The sequence below is a fragment of the Rattus norvegicus genome, chromosome 10 (assembly GCF_021556685.1).
Source record: "Rattus norvegicus strain SHRSP/BbbUtx chromosome 10, alternate assembly SHRSP_T2T, whole genome shotgun sequence".
Taxonomy (NCBI): domain Eukaryota; kingdom Metazoa; phylum Chordata; class Mammalia; order Rodentia; family Muridae; genus Rattus; species Rattus norvegicus.
The window spans coordinates 97,359,047-97,381,131 of record NC_141543.1 but is presented as its reverse complement, the minus strand read 5'-3'; the positions used below and the strand labels follow the sequence as shown (position 1 = coordinate 97,381,131).

The 22,085-nt window shown below is 41.3% G+C and overlaps 1 protein-coding gene across 2 annotated transcripts in view; it reads right to left on the bottom strand.

Annotated features, from left to right (window-relative positions):
- Map3k3 (mitogen activated protein kinase kinase kinase 3) overlaps positions 1–22,085 on the bottom strand; it is a 68,414-nt gene that overhangs the window by 17,185 nt on the left and 29,144 nt on the right. For both annotated transcript variants that reach the window (XR_015630647.1, NM_001107058.3), the window contains 3 exon segments: positions 20,299–20,398; positions 17,381–17,494; positions 11,072–11,192 (listed from right to left, as the gene is read on the bottom strand). Coding sequence is in view for 1 of the 2 variants with exons in the window: in NM_001107058.3 (NP_001100528.1) it covers positions 11,072–11,192; positions 17,381–17,494; positions 20,299–20,398 (335 nt within the window). In the remaining variant the exon portion in view is untranslated.

Genomic DNA, 22,085 nt, shown 5'->3' with positions numbered 1-22,085 from the left:
AAGGGAACAACAAGTTTAGTAGCTGCAGGTGTGGGGAAGAACTTGACTCATTCTACCCTGGAAGGTGTAACCAGCCATCCCAACTTCACTCTTTCCTGACAGATGCCAGTTTTAGAAGGAAAATTTAGTATTCGTACTGTATTAATTTTGTACACAGCTTACTCAGCCTGCACTCCAGGACAGAGAGATGTTAGGCCCATGTATACTGTAAGGACTGCTGAAGAGTCTGGCTGAGATGCTTTTAATACCCAGAGAAAATATATTGAACATAAATTGGCCTCAACAAAACTTTCTGAGCTAGGGAGGCTCCTCCTAAACCAAGAAGGACCAACAAAAGGAAGAAAAATACTTGAAGAAAAAAAAAAGTGCAGCAAACTACTGCTTGAAAAAGGGTGGGGTTTTTGTTGTTTTGTTTTGAGACAGGGTTTCACTATATAATTCTGGCTGGCCTGAAAGACCAGGGTAGCCTTGAACTCAAATACATCTGCTTCTGTCTCTCTCTCTCTCTTTTTTTTTTTTTTTTTCTTTTCTTTTTTTCGGAGCTGGGGACCGAACCCAGGGTCTTGCGCTTGCTAGGCAAGCGCTCTACCACTGAGCTAAATCCCCAACCCCTTTGCTTCTGTCTCTTGAGCTCTAGGATCAAAGGCATACACTACCGCCATGCCTAGAGAAAAGCAGGTTTGTTTTTGTTTGCTTTTGATAGAGCCATATACTCTAGGCTAGATTTGAACACATCCTCTTGTTTCTATCTCCTGTGCGCTGGAATGACAGAAGTCTCACATTTTGTGCTTAAAGGACAGCTTCTAGAGAGATTAGATGATTCTCACCAAGACATTCTTCCACATGAAGTCAGTTGCTCCAACATATGGCTCATTTGGTTGTACTGAAGACATTCGATGAATTACCACCAAGAACACTTCAATTGATTCTTGGAGGTATCTGTTGGGGCTCAGGAGCCACCCCACAAACCACATGAAGACCAATCTCAGTCAGACAGGAATAGTTTATTAAACATACACACCAAGAAATTCTACAACCATAAGCTTCGCTTAGGGCCCATCATCTTGAAGTTTATATCAACTTTTATGTCTAAAATAGCTTGGGTCAGGGCTAACCACCAGGCAGCACTTCCTGCACCTGTGGAGGAGCTGACTGTGGGTTTTGCAATTTCAGCCTTTATAAGCTCGCCCTAAGAAATGCTCGGGGTTGGGGATTTAGCTCAGTGGTAGAGCGCTTGCCTAGCAAGTGCAAGGCCCTGGGTTCGGTCCTCAGGTCTGGAAAACAACAACAACAACAACAACAACAACAACAAAAAACAAAAAACAAACAAAAAAACAAAAACAAAAACAAAAAAAGAGAAATGCTCCAGGCAGTAGCTCTCAGTTCCTGAAGTCCAAGCTATGTCCCTGATCGACCAGCCTTAGAACGTGCATTCAATAAACTATCCCTGTCTGATTGAGACTGGTGTCCATGTAGTTTGTGGGGCAACTCCAGAAGCCCAACAGCATCAACCCAAGGACATAGTCTCAGATGAGAAGACTGACATAAAGCTATATTATATTGAAAATAGGCAAAGAATTTTGCATATTTACTGTCTCAACCTCTCCATCGCAGAGTGAAGTAAGTCAGTACCTGAGCCATGGTATTGAAATGATCTCAGAAGCCTGTAGGAGACAGTTTGTCTAGGTATTTAAAGCTCTATAGAAACTGAAGCTGCTTTGAGTATAAATTTAGGGATATTTTGCTGTGAACTCACTGCGCAATAAAATCAGCTAAGATGCCAAGCGGCGGTGGTGCACATCTTTAATCCCAGCACTCAGGAGGCAGAGGCACTTGGATCTCTGAGTTCAAGGCCAGCCTGGTCTACAAGTGAGTTCCAGCATGGCCAGGGCTGCATTGAAAAATGCTTAGATGATCCTTGCCTCTTGTGTGTTTGAGCATAAGAATCTGCTTCTCTCACTCTCTCACTGGTTCCATAATCTAGAATTTTACTTTTCCTGAAACAAGTTACAATTGTTCTTTTCTAGCGTGCTCTAGAATAAAAAGATACTATAATTTTACTCAGAACAATTTTTTTCTTTTTTTTGGAGCTGGGGACCGAACCCAGGGCTCCTCTACCACTGAGCTAAATCCCCAACCCCTAGGACAAATTTTTTAAAAGGTCTCCTACAAGCGATTAGTTAGAAGGGAAAAAGCCTTTCTTGTTGGTAATATCTGACACTGTCCACAGCATTCCCTCCTCTACTAGCATACTGCTTCCCCTTGCTTTGGCAGTTGGGATGAATCTAGCACACAGGGCCACAGCTGCAGACACAGGAGGGCCTGGTTGGGGGTGGTAAGAGCATAGGTTTTCTGGGCTTTTATTTCCAGCCAGAGACTTTCACTTTTTCCAATCCACACTGCGGCCTACAGAAAGCCAGCCTTGCTATCTGATGGGCGATGAGCCAGGGGCTATTGTGCACAGCCCACTGCCTGGAGCAGGAAAGGGAAGTCTCCCCAGACCAGTGGCTATCAGAGGAAGCAAATGGAAACAGCAGGAGGCAGCAGGACTGCTCCAGGGCATTTTCAGTTTTGTTTTTAATCTTCATTTCAAAACCTGAGAGCCAATGGGAGGCGCATCAACAGTTGAGAGCAAGTGAGAGAAATAGCTGGACACTGAGCTACAAGACTTGACAGTCACATATTTACCAGCAATGACCAGGAGCAAGCCAGGAGGTGCAAAGCTCTGTTATCAAAGCACCACTGATTCCATAGTCTTTGAGGGCACTCACTGGTGGGAGGAGAAGGGGGGGGAGGAGGCAGTTCCCATGGGATAGCCTTTCCTGATACTCCGGGCTGACTGTGATGCTCTAACCACATCAAGAGGCCCAGGCCAGCATCACAGAAGAGCCTATCTGCAGCTTCCTCTGAAGGCATTCTAAATGGAAAAGTCCAGGGTTTAAGCGTGAGCTGTTAAAATTTTTCCCAGATTATGTTACTGTCAGTTTCTTTTTTTTGTTTTTTTGTTTTGTTTTGTTTTGAGACAGGATCTCTCTCTACATCTACTGTTAGTTTCTTTAACCAGAGAAGCTGAGCAGAAACAAACTGTCTCCCTAGACTGTGGATGATTCTTTCACTTGTGTTCTGACTTAGGGCTGAAATGCAGCCTCTCACTCTTCTCAGAGAACCCTCATCAGGAAGCTGATACAATCAGGAAGTTGCCTCCACAGGGACTTCTAGGCCTTTGGGTCAGTGTTAATGTGCAGGTCACTGCAAATGCAAAGAGATATTTCCAAATCCTTTTCTCTTTTAGGGGACAGATGAGATAGGAGAGTAATCAAATCTTTTTCTTCTTCAGTAGAAAGCAACATTTCCTGAACTGCTCACATGGGATAAGGCTGTGCAAAAATACTTCTCGATCTTTTTATTCCATAGAAAACTAGCAACAACCTATGTTTCCATTTTAAAGCAGCTACTATCACCATACACTTTATATTCTTACCTAGTACACAAAATTTACTGCAAAAAGAACCTCTGGAGTGAAGAAAGGAGACAATTTTATTTTCTCAGTATGTATTAGCAGAAACCACCTCATGGATTCTTGTCCCAGGACTAGAAGTTTATACTACACAGTGTTTGGACTTTCTACTACCAGCTATTGCTATAATAAAATTCCAGCTTTTCTCTTTTCCCTTCATCTGAATTCATCCTCTACCTGCAAGAGATTCCAGGTTTCTCTCCCTTTCTCACCATCACAGTCCGAGACTCCACAAAGCATCCCCTGCTGAAGCCCACATATCTAGCTATGGTCTATTTGCCTTCCCTCTCTTTTTCAGCTTATCCTTCTCCTTATTACTTGCTGAGATCTCTACTGTCATATATATATGTATGTATGTATATGTATATATGGTATGATGTGTGTGTGATTTATATATATACCGAATTAGAATGTGCCATCTAAATATATTAGTTGTGACTTGGCTATATAGTTTCAGGGCAACACCCAGCAAACATCACCCAGGAACAGTGCTTGAATTTCCATAGGCAAAGGTAAACTCATGGGGAATTCCATCTGTCTCTCTGATGATCTCTTCACAAGGCTATTAACTCTCTGAGGTAAATTCATTATCACACAATTTTGTGGTTGTTAAGACTGTCTCCTCGCACTGTAGCTTTTGGGACTAGAACTGATGACAATCCTACTGCAATGTCCTGAACACTGGACCACACAGGTATGACTCACTACACATACCCAGGTTTTCCTTGTTGTTGTTAACATGAACTAATTTAACAAATTACCTGGTTTGAAAATGGTATGTTCATTATGATAGAAATAAACAAAGGTTAACATAGCAGCTTTCAAATATTTCAAGAACTGTCATATAAAATACTTACTCTGTTATCTGAGTTGCTTCAGGCAACCTTCTAAGGATAAACTGAGAAAACGCAGTCTTTCAACCCAGTAGGAGGAAAATTTTCAGTAAAGACTTCTATAATTGCACTGGGGCACTTGTACTTCTTCTCCAGCTATACAAATGTGTGATGGCAGTGAATGTCTTTCAGGCTGTAGTTTTTAACTACTCACAGGTCTGACTAAGGAAGAACCAGGAGGGAGGCTGAATTGCTAAAGCCTATTAACTTTAGCTTCTCTGTTGATTCCGTTTCTATGACGAGGATTTTTCTTAGTCCTTACCACTTTTGACTCTCTGTTTCTTCCCATCTCCCTTTACCTCTAGAAAGCTTTACACTGGATGTTTGTGAATGAAAACAACAATTGTAACCCTTACCCTTGCTCCCACCCTTTATACTACTCCTATACTACCCCTAGCTTGACTTTCTTCTCTCTGAGCTACAGACCTGAATGAAATATTTGCAGTGCTACAAATCAGTGTTTCTTTCAGGTTTATGAGGTATGCACTTACCAAGTGAGCTGTATCTTCAGCCTCAAGCCCCATGAGTCCAGCTGTCTCAAAGGCATTTGAGATTCATCATGACAGTGGCTAGTGAGATGCTCTACGGCTAAGATGCTCCACTGGCTGCTCTTCAGTGGACCCGGGTTCTATTTCTAACACCCACATGGCTGCTCACAACTGTTTGTAGCATCAATTTTAGGGGATCTGACACCCTCAAACAGGCATAGATATAGCAAAAATAAAGTTTAAGTAAATAAATAAATCTTTAAAACATAAAATTCAACATGACAAAATGTTAGGTCTCTCTCCCACCAGTACCCAAAACCGGATTCTCTTCTAGTAACTTCCTCAATAAAAATGTAAGACATTTTCTTAGCTCCACAATTCAGTAATTTAGCTCTTATCCTCAACACCTGAAAATTCAATCCAATGCCATAGCAGCTACAGCCTTAAGTTTTATGTATTCATTTACTGTTTCATACAACACAAGAGAGCCTTCAGCATAAAAATCAAAAAGGTCCAGGGAAAATTCCATTTTTATACTTCAATGTAACAGGCAAATGTGCTTACACAAGAAGGGTATACCTAACAGAACAGACTTGAGGGAACTCAGTAAGGCCTACTGAAATCCTTCTTGGCCTCATTAAATGGGGTCTTCCCTCAAAGGTATATTGTAGCACCAATTCTCAAACAAAGTAGGTCAGAGAATTTCTTTAGAGCCAGCTCTTACACAAAAGCTGGGATTAGGTTAGAGTAATATTTCTAGGTTTTACAACTAGTTTTCCAAGAGAGGGTTCTCAACTTCCCATGACTCACAGAGGAAAAGAGATTTCATTATATGGCCTGCATTGGCATAAAGCTCGGGCATTTTCTTTTTAAATTTAAAATGTATGCGTTTTTTTTCTACACTGATGTGTATGTATCACGGGCATACCTGGTGTCTGTGGATACCAGAAAAGGGGCTGGGGGCTCAGATCCCCTGGAACTGGACTTTATGGACGGTTGTGAGTCATCATGTGGGTCCTCTGCTAGAGCAACATGTTCTCTCAACTACTGACTTATCTTTCCATACTCCTTATTTCTTTTCTAAAAATTCTTTTTTTCTATGATATGGATCTTTGCTTGAATATACATCTGTTTTCCATGTGCATGTAGTGTCCGTGGAGACCAGAAAAGGGCACTGCATTCCCTGTGTCTAGAGCTTTAAGTAACTGTGTGCTTCCACGGGGTACTGAAAACTGAAGCCAGGTCCTCTGGAAGAGCAGCCAGAGCTCTTAACTGTGAACTGCTTCTATAGCCAAGCTCAGGTATCTTCAGACATAAAGCTGAAGATGTAGTTCAGTTGGGAGAATAATTGCCAAGATGCATAAAGTTCTGGGTTCTATTTCCAGCTCCAAATAAACCAGGTATGGTGGCACATGCCTGTAATCATAATCCTGGAACTAGGAAATAAAGGCAGAAGGATCAGAAGGCTAAGTAAGATGCATCCTCTGCTACATAATGAGTTTGAGGTTAGCCTGGGATACATGAGATACTGTCCCTGCCTTTCTGTCTGCTCGTACTCACACTCACACACTCTCTCTCTCACTCTCTCTCTCTCTCTCTCTCTCTCTCTCTCTCTCTCTCTCTCTCTCTCAAAGACAACCTCTGGAGAAATCTACTGCTTGTGATAGGAGGAGCATCAAGTTTTAGAATGATTATAAAAAGTCTTGCCCTTACAGAAGCCCTAAATGGATCTTAAGAACTCCCTTGGATCCCCGTAGCACACTGTGAAAACCACTGAAATGCCATGTGAGTGTTATTTCTAGATGTCTCAGATCCACTGATCCACCAGACTAACCCAAGCACTGGTCTTCTCTCACCTAGACTGCTCATATTGCAGTCTATGGCTCCTGGAAGCCCAGTCTTGCCCTTCCAGTCTGTCCTTCACACTTCAGCCAGAGCAGTCTTTGCCAATGCAAATCTGAATATATCATCCCATCATTACTTAAAAACCTAGTGACTTTTCACTGCTTTCAACAAAGATTAAAATGAGTCTTCGTCACGGTCCATTAGGCCGGGCCCCTCTCTTGGAGGAGGCATGCTGTCTTTGCTCCTGGTTCTTAGTACTCCAGACACCAGCACGTCTCTTCAACAGTCCACATTCTTTCCAGCCTTAGTCCTCAACAAATGTCTGTCCAAATCTTTGCACAGCTTCCGTGTGTGCTTTAGGTGGTAGCCTGATGGTCTCCTGATCCCAAGACCAGGTCCTACTCCTCTTTACATATCACACAGCACCACACAACTTCCTAGTCCCTTTGGAACTATGTACTGATCGGATTATGACAAGCAAATTATTTTTTACAGGTCTACACAGTCCACAGAACAAAACTCGTGTCCTGTTTGGTATCCAAGTTTCTGGCCCATGATACCCTTTTTTGGGTAATGAATGAACAAAGACACAGTTTGGCAGAAAAGATAACATGATTAGCATTCTAATGGAGAGGAGTATATGGTGAAACATTTTACTGTGACTTCTAACCAATTAAAAAAAAAAAAAAAAAAAAAAAAAAAAAAAAAAAAAAAAAAAAACAACCCTAGGTGCAGTCAGCAGTTCTTAGAAAGTAGCCTTGAGATTCTTTGACCTTCTTTATGACTATTTTAAATGTATCAGCCTACCCAGACCTGAATGATAGAACATTTTCCATAGCTCACCCTAAAAGTCTTCTCTCTTCAATACCTATGAGAATCCTCCAGAAGGCTGTTAGGTCCAGCTCCTCCACAGAACGTACTTTCCATGGTACTCTGGTAGAGATCGATTCCCGTTAGGCCAGGCATGGAAGCAGCTGGGTAGGTAAGGCAGTGCATGCCTACAATCCCAGCACTCGGGAGGTACAGGCAGGAGGATCAGATGTGTAGGAGCACTTGGGCTGTACGAGACTTTAGGGTTTTGTTGTTGTTGTTTTCCAGACAGGGTTTCTCTGTGTAGTCTTGGCTACCCTGGAACTCAAACTCTAGACCCAGTTGGTCTCAAACTCAGAGAGATCCACCCACCTCTGTCTCCAAAGCATGTGCCACCACCACCCAGATTTGGTTTTGTCATTTAAAAATCCAAGTTCATAGCACCTCAAACACACATTTTTGGAGCCCTCCTTGTTCTTCTGTAATGATGCCTAGGAGATGGATGCTCTTTCCCATGCCTGGAATGCTAGCCCTAACTCTGCCTCTGTCCATCAGTTCTGATATTATCACTGCTGTAAGTTTCTATTCTAGGGAGAATCTGTGTTCCTACCACCCTTGACTTCCCACGGGTTTTACTGTCCTGTTCATTCCAGCCCAACATAGTGCTCACTGAATAAAAGAAGCCAGGTTGGGGCTGGGGATTTAGCTCAGTGGTAGAGCGCTTACCTAGGAAGCGCAAGGTCCTGGGTTCGGTCCCTAGCTCCGAAAAAAAGAACCAAAAAAAAAAAAAAAAAAAAAGAAGCCAGGCTGTAGGTATGCTGAGATATGGGTACCCATTTTCCAGATAAACTGAAACAATATGAAAATCTTATCTAACATGTCTACTCAAGGAAATGATTCCCACATATGGTTTCCTACAACATGGTAAAGGACTTCAGTGGCCCAGCAGTTAGCCCTAACCTCCACACGGGAACCACAGGGTCATTTTTAGGGGCAGAAAACCCAATTACTGCCCTGTGACAGTCTTCAGCAATTACAAAGAAGGATGCTGCCCATCCTTCCTCTTCTATTTCTACAAAGACTTTAGGAAAGCTTTTCTCTGCTTCTCCACTCTCCCCTCTTATGATATGCCTGAAACCCACCCAGACTCACTAACTCTATGGTTCTTGTGAAAGAACAGGAGAAACAGATGTCCCTATGTTGCCAACTTTGCCCAAATTGGCTTCAAACTCACAATTCTCCTATTTCAACCTCGTGAGTGGCTGGCACATGCTTGATAGCATGCCTCAAGGGCTCACCTTGAGCACAGCATAGAAGCCCCATTCCAGTTCCTGACAATGTAAAAACTCTCCAATCCTCCAAGATCTGTTCACACTGATTCAGATTTGCAATGTTGTTAATTTTGTGAGAATTTATTCATCCTGTCTAAAATTTCTTAAATCATAAGTCTGTTGTCGCTATGTATTTCTTTTCTAATATCCATCATCTGTGTGATTAGTTCACAGCCACCTGCAACTCTATCTCCAGGAAATTCAGTGCCTTTTCCTGGCTTCTAAAGACATTTGGCATCCACATGATGTACATACATTCAGAAAAACAGATATATACATTATTTTAAAAGTCAAGTTGCTAATATTTCTCAGGTTCCAGCCAATTGGATTTTTAGGATATTCTGCACAGCAATTGCTGAGATCCTGCCTCTTTCTCTTCAACCAGCTTATGAAAACCCACCCATCAATTACTTAAAAATCTGCACTTCATTTACATTCAAGCATGCAGCTAAAAACATTTAATATGAGTGCCTGAGTTCAGAAATTACTCAGTGAGGCAATGCCAGTGTCTCAGCAACTCATTTTTCCTTGCTACTCTCTTGGGAAGAACATCACTCACAGACAGGCTCAGAAGCAGAACAAAGCTGACATCCCCCAGACTCAGCTCAGGATCTGCAGAGAGCAGTGAAGTTTGACAGAATTCTGTCTTATGTGAAAAGGAAAACTTGGCTTCCTAGTGGCAGCAGCAGGTATCTCAGATCATTAAGGCAGTAGACACATGCAAATGTTTGAGAAAGTCAGATTTCCTTTGGATTTTTTTTTTCTTTTCTTTTTTTCGGAGCTGGGGACAGAACCCAGGGCCTTGCGCTTGCTAGGCAAGCGCTCTACCACTGAGCTAAATCCCTAACCCCTCCTTTGGATTTTTAAAAAGATTTCTTTATATATTTTTACACGTAAACATGTGTGCATGTGAGAGCAGATGACCACCAAGGTCTGCAAAAGGAACTGGACCCCTTAGAGCTGGAGTGACAGGCAATTTAGAGCCACTTGACATGGGTGCCAGGAACTGAACTTTGGTCCTCTGAAAGAGTAGTACCTCCTCTAAACCACTGAGCCACCTCTCCAGTTTCAAGATTTCTATCTTGATAAAAATTCCACAGTTCAAGAAATGGGTTTTCTCCCCAAATACTTTGCTGGCTAGTTTAATGTTAACTTGACACAAGCTAAGAGTCATCTAGGAGAAAACCTCACCTGAGAAAATGCCTCCATTAAGACAGGTCTGAAGACAAGCCTTAGATCATTTACTTACTCACTGCTGTGGGAGGGCCCAGCCCACTGTGGCTGATCTGGTGGTCCAGGCCCCTGGTCTGATGGTCCAGAGTGCCATAAGAAAGCAGCACTTTTGGGGCTGGAGAGATGGCTCAGCGGTTAAGAGCACTGACTGCTTTTCCAGAGGTCCTGAGTTCAACATGGTCCCAGCAACCACATGGTGGCTCACAACCATCTGTAATGGGATCTGATGCCCTCTTCTGATACATCTAAAGATAGCTACAGTGTACTCATATAAATAAAGTAAATAAATCTTAAAAAAAAAAATAAAGAAAAAAAGCAGCACTTTTCTACAGCTTCTGCATCAGCCCCCGCTTCCAGGTTCTTGCCCTGTTTTAGTTCCTTCCATGACTGCCTTCAATGACCAACTATTATATAAAAAGAAAAACCCTTCCCTCCTCAACTTTTGCTCACTGTGTTTCATCACAGCAGTAATAACCCTAACTAAGAGAGACCTTGAGAAGTATCCAGAGGAACACTACATTATGTTATATAGTGCACAAGCCTGATTCAGAATTCTTTCCTCAGGAGGAACTACACAACTTCTTTGCTACTCAGTTGTATACACTGTTAATGCTCTGAGCTTCCAGGATAACTCAGCTGATTGGCTGGCGTCTTCCATGAAGCACAAGGATCTGACCCCTAATTTAACAGGTCCCCTGGAAGTCTTCAAACAAATGTCTGAGATCGCTTTCTCAGGGATGTTTAAAATAAATTTGATCATGGCATCCTATTATTATATTCTAAGATCCTTGAGAGTCTGAGTAATTTCATGTCCCCTGTACCCCAAATAAAAACAGAGCACTACTTTGCACCATGATAGTCAATGAGCATTTGGTGATTGTTGAATAGTTAAATATTTTAAATGTGAACACATCAAACTTACAAGGACAGTGAAGAAAAGAGTAAAATACTTACTGACAGAGAGGTGCCTGCTTCTGGGCTCAGGAGCTTGGTAGATGGTATTTATATCCCCTGCAGACTGGGAAGGCTTGACCCGAACCTGCCTGGACACTCCAGAGTGGGGAGAGGAACTAGTCTGTGAAAGAGGCAAAGGTATAATCAGATCTATGGAGGATCTTTGTCTCTCCTCACACTCCTCACACTCCTCAGGCACCTTTTAATATATGAGCTACCAGGTTTTTCACGAAATCTCAATCCTCATCTATCTTGGCAAATCACTATCCTTGATGTATTTTCACAGTTTTAGTGATACATAAGCACTAAAATCTGGTGCCCCAGGCTGGAGAGATGGCTCAGCGGTTAAGAGCACTGACTGCTCTTCTAGAGGTCCTGAGTTCAATTTCCAGCAACCACATGGTAGCTCAAAACCATCTGTAATGAGATCCGATGCCCTCTTTTGGTGTGTCTGAAGACAGTGACAGTGTCCTCATATATAAATAAATTTATAAATAAATTTTATATAAATAAATCTTAAAAAAAACCTGGTGTCCCAATTCAAGGGGTGACGACCCAGATTCAAAAGAGTGGCAGGCATCCATGTAACAATCTACTGAACAGGAAAGAGCTGTAAATGCCCTATTCTCATTAAGTCATCTATTAAGAGGATGAAGAGGTGGCTTAGCTGTTAAGAGCACTTGCTGCTCTTACAGAGGACCCAGGCTCAGCTCCCTGTACCTACATGCCAGCTCAAAACTATCTTACTCGTTCCAGGGGAACTCAACACCCACACTGGCTCCTGCCTTCATCCTTAACTTCTGCTAGTCCAGTTAAGCCACCAGGCAAGACATTAAAACAATGGATGGGGCTTTACACTGAAAAAGCCTGAAACTGAATATTGAGGATGAGCAAGTGACACTGGGACATAATTTAAAAAAAAAAAAAAAAAAGATTACCGAAAGTAAAAATAAGAGCTACAATTTGGGCTGAAGTTTTTTGCTTGCTTCTCTGTATCTCTTCTACCTCCCAACAGGGGGCGGGGGGAAGTACCACATAAACAATCTCTATATCCTGTCCTTCAGGAAAAAGGCTTCCCGCTTCCAGGGGCAAGTTCAGTTGCCAAGCAGCCTTCTCCAGCCTTCCCATGCCAGACTTTATCGCATGTAGGGTTGTCTTGACAAACTGTCTTGCTTTAACAGGAAGTCAGAACTAAGGGGAAGTGAATGTTCTTGCTGAAGCCTCCGATGTGCAATAGCTCTCTGCTGAGAGTCAGAAAGGAAAAAACAGCTCCAACCACATACTGGGGGGAAAAGGGCAAGGAGGGGCCCCACAGCCCTGAAGTTAGGGGAAGAGCTCTATGATGCGTATCCAAAGTTCTCTGCTTAGACATGAAGCCTTTCACAAAGTGGGGATTGACTCAATCTTGGCAGCATGGATTTAAAATGTATCAAAGAACATATACTCTAACCTTCGGTTTTAAAAATCTGTAAACTGGGAGTAGTAGGGGCTGGAGAGAGAGTTCAGAAGAGCACTAGATGCTCTTCTAGAGGGCCCAGGTTTGATTCCCAGCTCACAACTGTATACAACTCCAATTCTAGGGATCCAACACCCTTTACTGGTCTCTATGAACATCAGGCACACATGTAGTGCAGGTAAAACACCAACACACAATTGGGTTTCATCTCCAGCACTGAGTAAAACTAGCTGTGGTGATGCACACCTGTAACTCCAGTACTCTGGGGTGGAGGTAGGAGGATCAAGAAGTACAAGCTACATGGTAAGGTCAACATAAGCTTGGGCTAGAGACTGTCCCAAACAAACAGACAAACAAACAAACAAACAAACAAACAAACATTTAAATGCACAGGAACAAAGATTCACAGAAGAGAAATAAAAGGGTCAACATTTATCAGTGATAGGAACTGAAGACCACGGATACAGCATGCTGGAGCAGGCACCTCAGTGTAATCTCTGGTTCCAGTCTATGAACTACCAGTACACTGGCAACCAGTAATGAATGCACAGCAATCCTGGAAACACTTCACAGCAATTTCACAGAGCAACTTTACAGTGACTAAACATAACAACTAAAAACTATGGGCTTATAGGTTATAAGTATCTGTTTTTTCTTTGTTTCTGTGAATGAGGGTTAAATCCAGGACCAGAGCTTTGCACTTTCTAGGCAAGCATTCTACCACTGAACTAGCTATAAACCCCAGTCTATCTACTTTACATTTTGTATTTCACTTTTCTTCTTTCTTTTTGAGACAGGGTCTCTCTACTATACAGCTCTGGCTGTTCTGGAGCTCACTGTGTAGACCAGTCTAACTTTGAACTACCAGAGAGATATTCTGGCTTTTTCTGTCTCCTAAGTGCTGTGATTAAAGGTGTATACCACCAACCCCAGCCCTATTTCACTTTTCAAATTAAAAAATAAATATATGGTTAATGAAAAAATAGAAATTAAAAGCACAAAAATGGATATTTCATGTGCATGTATACATACATGTAGATGATATGGATTAATGATTGGTATTTTTCCTTGATCACCACCTTTTAAAACAATTATTTACTTAAAAATAACTATTTATGTATTTATACTTACTTCTGTGTGTGCATATGTAGAAGCCAGAGGATAGTTCATGTGAGTCAGTTCTTTCCTTCCACCATGTAGGCTCCAGAGACCAAACTCAGGTCATCAAGGTTGGCAGTAAGTGCCTTTATTTTCTGAGTCATCCCACTGTCATCTATTTTTATTTCTTTTAACAATATTTTTAATTAATTAATTTATTTATTTATTGGAGGTAGAGTCTCATCATGTTGCTGACCATTTTTACTTTTTTTTTAAAGATTTATTTATTTATTTAATATATATAAGTACACTGTCACTGTCTTCACAAACACCAGAATAGGGGATCTGATCCCATTACAGATGGTTGTGAGTCACCATGTGGTTACTGGGATTTGAACTCAGGACCTCTGGAAGAGCAGTTAGTGCTCTTAACCCCTGAGCCATTTCTCCAGCCCCCATTTTTACTTTTAAATTTTACTCTGTGTATACATGTATGTGTGAAGATGCATATATGCCATAGCATATATATGAAGACAACTTCTGAGAGTTGGTTTTCTTTCCACCATGTGGGTCATCAGACTAGAACTCAGGTGGTTAGGCTTAGAGACAAGAGCCTTCACCCACTGAGAGACTTGTGACCCCATCTTTCTATTATTATTATTATTATTATTATTATTATTATTATTTTGCTGCTTTTGAGATAGGGTCTCACTGCTGGTGGTCCCAAATCACAAAAAATCTGCCTGCCTCTTCCTCCCAAGTGCCATGGTTAAAGGCATTCCCCACCCCATTTAACCTCAACTGTTATTGTTAAATATAGGTATTTATTAATGCTAAAAATAGAAGCAGCTTAAATTTGCCCACCAAATTTAGTAACCCACCAAAAACTTTATGTAATTATGGTATATCTTGTCAAGGAAATTATGTGTCATTGTAAGTTATAATTATTAAGGAGAAATACTGGCACAATGTTCATGATAATATTGAGTAAAAGCATAACTTAAGAGACTTGCAGAAATAGCACTGAAAATAGTACATAAAGTCTGTACACCTAAGTTAGAAATTCAAAAGTTATGTGCAAAAATAAACCAATAAATGTATTATGGCGAGAGGACCATGTACACCAGCTTTGCTTTTTTAAGTGTATAACTTTAAATCAGTGGTTTTCAATTTTCCTAATGCTTTAATCCTTTAATACAGTTCATGTTGTGGTGACCCCTCCAACCATAAAATTGTTTTCATTGCTACTGTTATGAACCATAATGTAAACATCTGTGTTTTCCAGTGGTCTTAAGTGACCCTTGTTAAAAAGTTGTTTGACTCCCAAAGGGGTTGTGACCCACAGGTTGAGAACCACTGCTTTAAATTATAGGACCTGAGACATTTATGTAGTGTTTGTCGTATGTAAGACCATGAGGGTCAGAGCTCAGATGGTCAATCATCTTTTCAGTAATTCTGTACCACAGCTATATCTGTCACCTTATGCGCCTCTTGGTAACTGGGAAATGGATGTAAATAATTAGCTGTCTTTAACTTCTCATCAGGGGATCAGAGGAGTACAGGCATCACAGTCAGTCAGAAGTGATAGTTCTACTAAAGTGCCAATGCAGCCTCTTTTATAGGGAAGGAAAGTTTGTTAAAATGATCAACTTTTGCTAAGAGTTTGTGCTGGCTGGTCTTATGTCAACACAAGAATGGAGGGAACCTCAATTAAGAAAATGCCTCTATAAGATCCAGCTATAGGCATTTTTCTCTCTTTTTTTTTCCCTTTCCCCTCTTACTCCTCTAAGTTTTTCAAGGCAGGGTTTCTTTGTATAACAGAGCCCTGGCTGTCCTGGACTCCCTTTGTAGACCAGGGGGGTAGCCTTGAACTCTCAGAGATCCATCAGTCTTTACCTCCTGAGAGCTGGGATCACAGTCGTGGGCCACTACAGCTGGCCCCATAAGGCATTTTCTTAATTAGTGATTGATGGGGGAGGGCTTCATCTGTTGTGGGTGGGGCTGTCGCTGGGCTAGAGGTCCTGAGCTCTATAAGAAAGCAGGCTGAGCAAGTCGTGGGGAGTAAGCCAGTGAGCAGCACCTCTCCATGGACTCTGCATCAGCTCCTGCCTCCAGGTTCTTGCTCTGAGTTTCTAACTTGACTTCCTTCGATGATGAACAGTGAAATGGAAGTGTAAGCCAAGCCTTTCCTCCCTACCTTGTGTTTTGGATATGGGGTTTTATTGCAGAATTGAAAATTCTAACTAAGACAGAGTTTCCAAAGCATTCTGTGTATTATTTAGAGAAAGGATGGAAAAATGTCTTAAAACAATGACATGGTTCCTGTTCTTATAGAGTTTATAGTCTTTGGTGATATAATCTACAAATATGCAATGAGAAGACAATGAACTGGTATGAAAACCACATCCAAACAGAAGAAATAAAATAATAAAATAACCAACAATACTGATACACTGTAATAGATAAAAAATCAAACTGGCTGCTAAACAAACAAGCAAGCAACACCCCAGAAGAATGTATGGACTGACTGCAGATAAGGGGGGGAATAGGATGAAGAAGGTGAAAAAGATAAGAGTGGGAAACTAAAGCAGGGCAGATGGCAATCATTGTGGTTTGAATGAAAATGGCCTCCACAGGCTCATAGCTTTGAAAGCATAGTCACCAAGAAGTGGGACTGGCTGAAAATTAAAAGGATTAAGAGGTATGTATGGCCTTAGAGGTATTAGGAGGTATGTTATAGAAAATGTGTCACTAGGTATGGGTACTGGAAGGGACAAAGGGGGAAGAGGTTAAGAGCAAGAAAGAATAAGAGGGAGCAAGAGCGAAAGCCCCTCTCTCCTTCTATCTCAAAACAAACAAACAAAACAAAGTAAACTAAAATGGCAGCATACGGGTTAGTCCACCTAAACTATTGTGGTACTCTTATGTCCACAGATCTCATCTCATAGAACCATACTCAGTTTGTTGTCTTCAAGTCTAAGAAAAGGGAAGAGTGCCAAGAAACCTTCAGGAACATGCATCTACAGTGATGACAGACAGGTCAAGATTGCAAGCATACTGAACTCACAGAATGTACATCCAGAGGATCCATTCAGTACAGGAAATTATGTAAGAGATATTTCCCAGACATTTGGTAAAGCAGCCACTTTAAACTGGTAAACTCTACAGCCATTTCCCCCCAGTAAACAGAAGTAAAAGTATATTTTTTATAATGTGTTTCCAAGGCAAGGCAAGGCAAGGCAAGGCAAGGCAAGGCAAGGCAAGGCAAGGCAAGGCAAGGCAAGGCAAGGCAAGGCAAGGCAAGGCAAGGCAAGGCAAGGCAAGGCAAGGCAAGGCAAGACCTTGGAGTTGAGGAAGTCAGGTGCAAAAAGTTTGAGTCTCAAATCCCTTATAGCTTTTGGTAACTCCTATGCTGCATAAATATCTCTCATAAAGTTCAAAATCTAATAGAAGGACTGTGTGTGAGTGTGTGTGTGTGTGTGTGTGTGTGTGTGTGTGTGTGTGTATGTGTGTGTACGCTTTCTCCTTTATCATGAAATACCCCCCACCCCGATACTGTCAGTCAAATAATCTTTGTTGTAACTGACTCTAACAATCTGGCTCCCAATGAAATCAAATGTAGAAAACTTGCTGGTTCCTGATGGGGCTGAATCCCATACTCTTACTTTCACTAAGAAACACAATATTCCTATCAATTAAGCAAGATGAAGAAATGTAAACTCTCTTCAGTTGCTGGGCCATGAGAGGCTACTTACATGGTTTCTGTCTTGGGATAACAGTAGTATCCTAAGGCTTTTCATACTCGCGCTTCTATCCAAAATGTCAATTGCTTTATCGAGATCATCTTGGTTTTTCAACAGGATGGAGAGCTACAATAGGACACAAAAAAAAATCATACAAAATGTAAATCTATGTCAATGCTTTCCTTTGCAAAAACAAAAGCTAAAATATGTTTAGAGAGGAAACAATCTCATTGGCTACATTTGGATCCTAAGGTTTTGTTTCATCTCAGTGTGAAGTAATTCCTAAAGAGATTTAAAGTTGTGCATCTGCCAGTTCTTCTCAGTCTTGAGATAGTGCCATCACTGCGAAGGGATCTCTTGTGCCCATTTATAGGCTGTTCCCCATTCCTACCACCACGGCCAGGCAGCCAGCCACAGAGTTTCTAGCTCTACAGATTTGTATTTTCTAAACTGTTAATGTAAGTGGAATCATACAGTGTATACATGTGTGTGTTACATGCATGTATATCTTGCTTTTTGTTTGTTTTTTGAAACAAGGTCTATGTAGCCCTGGCTATCTTGAAACTCACTTTGCAGACCAGGTTGGCCTTGAACTCACAGAGAGCTTTCTGTCTGTCTTCTGAGTGCTGGTATTAAAGCCATGCACTGCACTGCTGAACCTCTTTGTTTTTTTTTTGCATTTTTTTTCTTTTGTTTTTTTCGGAGCTGGGGACCGAACCCAGGGCCTTTCGCTTGCTAGGCAAGCGCTCTACCACTGAGCCAAATCCCCAACCCCGAACCTCTTTGTTTTAAAAGTTTATTTTATATGTGGGTCTGAGTGTATGTATATGTGTACCACAAGCATGCAGGTGTCTGTAGAGACCAGAGAGTACATCGTATCCTTTAGAAATTGAATTATAGGTCATTATGAGCTGCTTGATATGGGTGCTGGGAATCAAAACTGAGTCCTCTGCAAAAGCAAGTACTCTTTTATCTGCTGAGCCACCTCTATAGCCCTTTGGTTCAATTCTTTGTTGTTTTAAAGAGTATACTTATTTTTTTAATGTAGATGCATGTTTTGCCCGCATAAATGAAGGTGTATCATGTGTGTGCCTTGTGCTTGTAAAGACCAGAAAAAGGTGTTACATCTCCTGAAAGTAGAATCGTGAACAGCAGTGAGTTTCCATGTGGTGCTAGAAACCAAATCTGCATCCCCTGAGTGCTCTTAACACTAACCGCATGTCCAGACCCTCAGCTCAGTTTTTAAAGCTTTAATCTTAGGCCAGAGACAGTGGCACGCACCTATTACAGTCACTAAAAAGGTTGAAGTATGAGAATTACACAAGTGTGAGACCAGTTTGCCTTGCCAACAGGGTGTGCTTCAGACTAGCCTGGGCTACAGATAGAGATCTTGTCCCAGTACAACAGCAATGACACTAACAAAAAGACTTGTCACTTTGACTGACTTAGCTTGGCCACTGCCACCCAGATGCATCTATATTTTTGTATATTATAGTTAGTGATTTTCTTACCAATTTTGACATATTTTAAAAATTTATTTAAAAAAAAAAACCTAAAGATCATTGGATGGTATAATGGCACATGCCACTTTTAATGCCAGGACTTGAGAGGGAAAAGCAAAATGACTACAATTTTAAGGCCAGCATGGGCTACTTAACAAGACTTTGTATTAAAAAAAAAAAAAAAAAAAAAAAAAAAGACCTTCAGCAACTAAGCCCAGATGTATACACAGCACAGAGGCGTCTGAAACAGGAAGATCATAAGATCAAGGCAGCCTTGGCTTCATACTGAGACTGTCTTTAAAAAAGTAAATAAATCTGTGACACATATATGCACACACATCTCGGCAACCACCAATTTAGGGACTAAACTATAGAGATATTTTCTAACTTGCTATGAAATACAAAACTACACAGTAAGAGGTTAATGATGTGGTTCAGTGGTGAAGCACTTGGATGGCAGACTCACGCCAACTGTCCCCAACACATTCCCCTTAACATACATGTTTTCTATTACATAAGCATAAATACATTGCCTTTCAAAGTGATAGAAACCACTAGACTAAACCAATTGTACCCTTTCTTAAGAGCAGGAAAAATAATTTTCAAAAAAATTTCTTCCTAGGTAAAATATGGGACAGAAATAAATAAGGACTGTTGGGGAAAGGAATGAAATAGTTAATCAATGTATTAGATGTTAACTTGTTTGTTTTTTCGAGGCAGGGTGTCTCTGTGTATCCTTAGTTGTTGTGGAACTCACTATAAACCAGGTTGGCCTCGAACTCAGAGATCCGCCTGTCTGTCTCCCAAGTGCTGGGATTAAGGGCGTGTACCACCACGCTAACTTAGACGCTAACTTTTGAAACAAGCTACAATCAGAATTAAACTCTGAAAGAAGAATCTACCGTTTGTGACTGTAATAGATGATCTATCCCTTAGTTCTTTTTTTTTTTTTTTTTTTTTTTTTTGGTTCTTTTTTTTCGGAGCTGGGGACCGAACCCAGGGCCTTGCACTTCCTAGGTAAGCGCTCTACCACTGAGCTAAATCCCCAGCCCCTATCCCTTAGTGCTTGACACCATCCCAGCCCTGCTAAGGTCTTCACTTTTGTCAAGGCTGTGCTGAGGGAAAACAACATCAGCAAAGACATATTACAGAAATATAAAGAAACAAAGGAAAAAGCCTTGGCTCTGGCACTGTACCTTATCCCGCCATGGAATATTTGACCTACGTGTTACTGAGCAGGGAGGATAAAGGTAGTCAAACCGTCCCTTACGCAGTAAATAAAACCCCAGTTGTTGCAATTAACAAGAGGCTCCAGAAACAGAAAACCCTCAGATGATATCAAAGAAACAAACTAACACATTTTCAGGTAAAAAGTAAGAAAATGCACATGGCTGTCCTTCTTGGCCCTTCCTCATCCATCTTTCTTACCTCATTATTCATATAATGCAAATCAAGAGGCTGCCCAAAGACCGTTGTCACCTTGTGTTCCACATCTTCATATCTCACAGGCCGGCTGAATGCTATAATTCTAAAAGGGAACAAGAATGTTGGTTAACCATGTATTTAAAATTTAGAAACTATCTTAGTTACTGTTCTATTGCTGGGAAGAGATACTATAACCAAGCAACTTACAAAAGAAAACATTTAACTGGGGGCTTGCTTACAGTTTCAGAGGATGAGTCTATGACCATCATGGAAGCAGACGGGCATGATGTTGGAACATTTTATCTCATTCACAAGCAGTGGGCAGACCCTGAGCCTGGCATGGGCTTTTGAAACCTCAAGTCCACTCCCAGTGGCACACCTCTTCCAACCTGTACCTCCTAATCCTTCCTAAACAGCCCAATCATAAATCAAACATTCAAATATATAAGTCTATGTATGGGGAACATACATATTCGCAGAAATAACCACAGAAAATAATGTTGCTGTCAAATTTGTCTTCTTGGACTGAGAATAAAGCTAAGTGATTAGGCACTTGCCTTGACAACAAAAATGTAAACTCTTGCCCAACTCTCCCCAGCCAGCCCTTGGAAATCAGTAGCAGGCAGATCTCTGTAAATCTGAGAGCACTCTGGTCTACAGAGGCCAGGCAGAACCGAATGGTAAATGTAAAAGTTCAGTTTGACCCTGTCTCAAAACCACGAATCTTTTAATGACAAAAAAAAAAAATCATCAATGAAATTAACCATAAAAAGTCAAGAAAAACCAATAAAGCCTGGGGTTGGTAAAAATAAAGAAAATTGCGGTTGGGGATTTAGCTCAGTGGTAGAGCGCTTGCCTAGGAAGCTCAAGGCCCTGGGTTCGGTCCCCAGCTCCGAAAAAAAAAGAAAAAGAAAAAAAAAATAAAGAAAATTAAATTAAAAAAAAAAATAGAAGGTGCAGGGCTAGAGAGAGGGTTCTGTAGTTGAGGGCACTACCTACATCTCCAGAGGAACCAGGTTTGATTTCTAATGCACCAGGTACTAAATGGTATAAAGGCATATATGCAGACAAAACACTCATACAACTAAAATAAAACAAAATACAATTTAATTTTTAAAAAATTTAAACTTGGCGGGGTTGGGGATTTAGCTCAGTGGTAGAGCGCTTGCCTAGAAAGTGCAAGGCCCTGGGTTGGGTCCTCAGCTCCGAAAAATAGAAAGAAAAAAAAAATTTAAACTTGGGATTGATGGCACATGCATTGGCTAAGTGGTTAAGAGCACAAGGAACCTCACAACTGTCTTTAAGTTCAGTTCCAGGAATTCTGACATCCTCACACAGACACACATGTAGGCAGAACAGCAATACATATCAAATTAAAAAAATAGGCGCTCACCTTCAATCCCAGTACTGGAAGGCAGAGACAGGCACATTTTGTGTTAAAGCTAGCCTGGCTTACAGAGTAAGTTCCAGGACAGTCAAGGCTACACAGAGAAACGCAGTCTTGGGGAGTTTGTGGAGCTGGAAGAGGCTGAGGCAGGAGGATCCCAAGTCCTAGGTTGGCCTGGGATACAAAGTTTGTTCAATGCCTGCCTGAGTTTTATAGTGAAAAATTATGTCAACTCCCACTCCCTTGGAAGAAAGAAAGAATGGAAGGGAAAAATCAGTAAGAAAAAGACTATCTCTTGAGCCTCGGTATGAGGGAATGTCCCTCCCACAGTTTTAGAAAGCAACCAAGCTCAGAGATAATAAGTTTCTATGCATCCAGTCTGGCTGTGAGACAGTCAGCCACC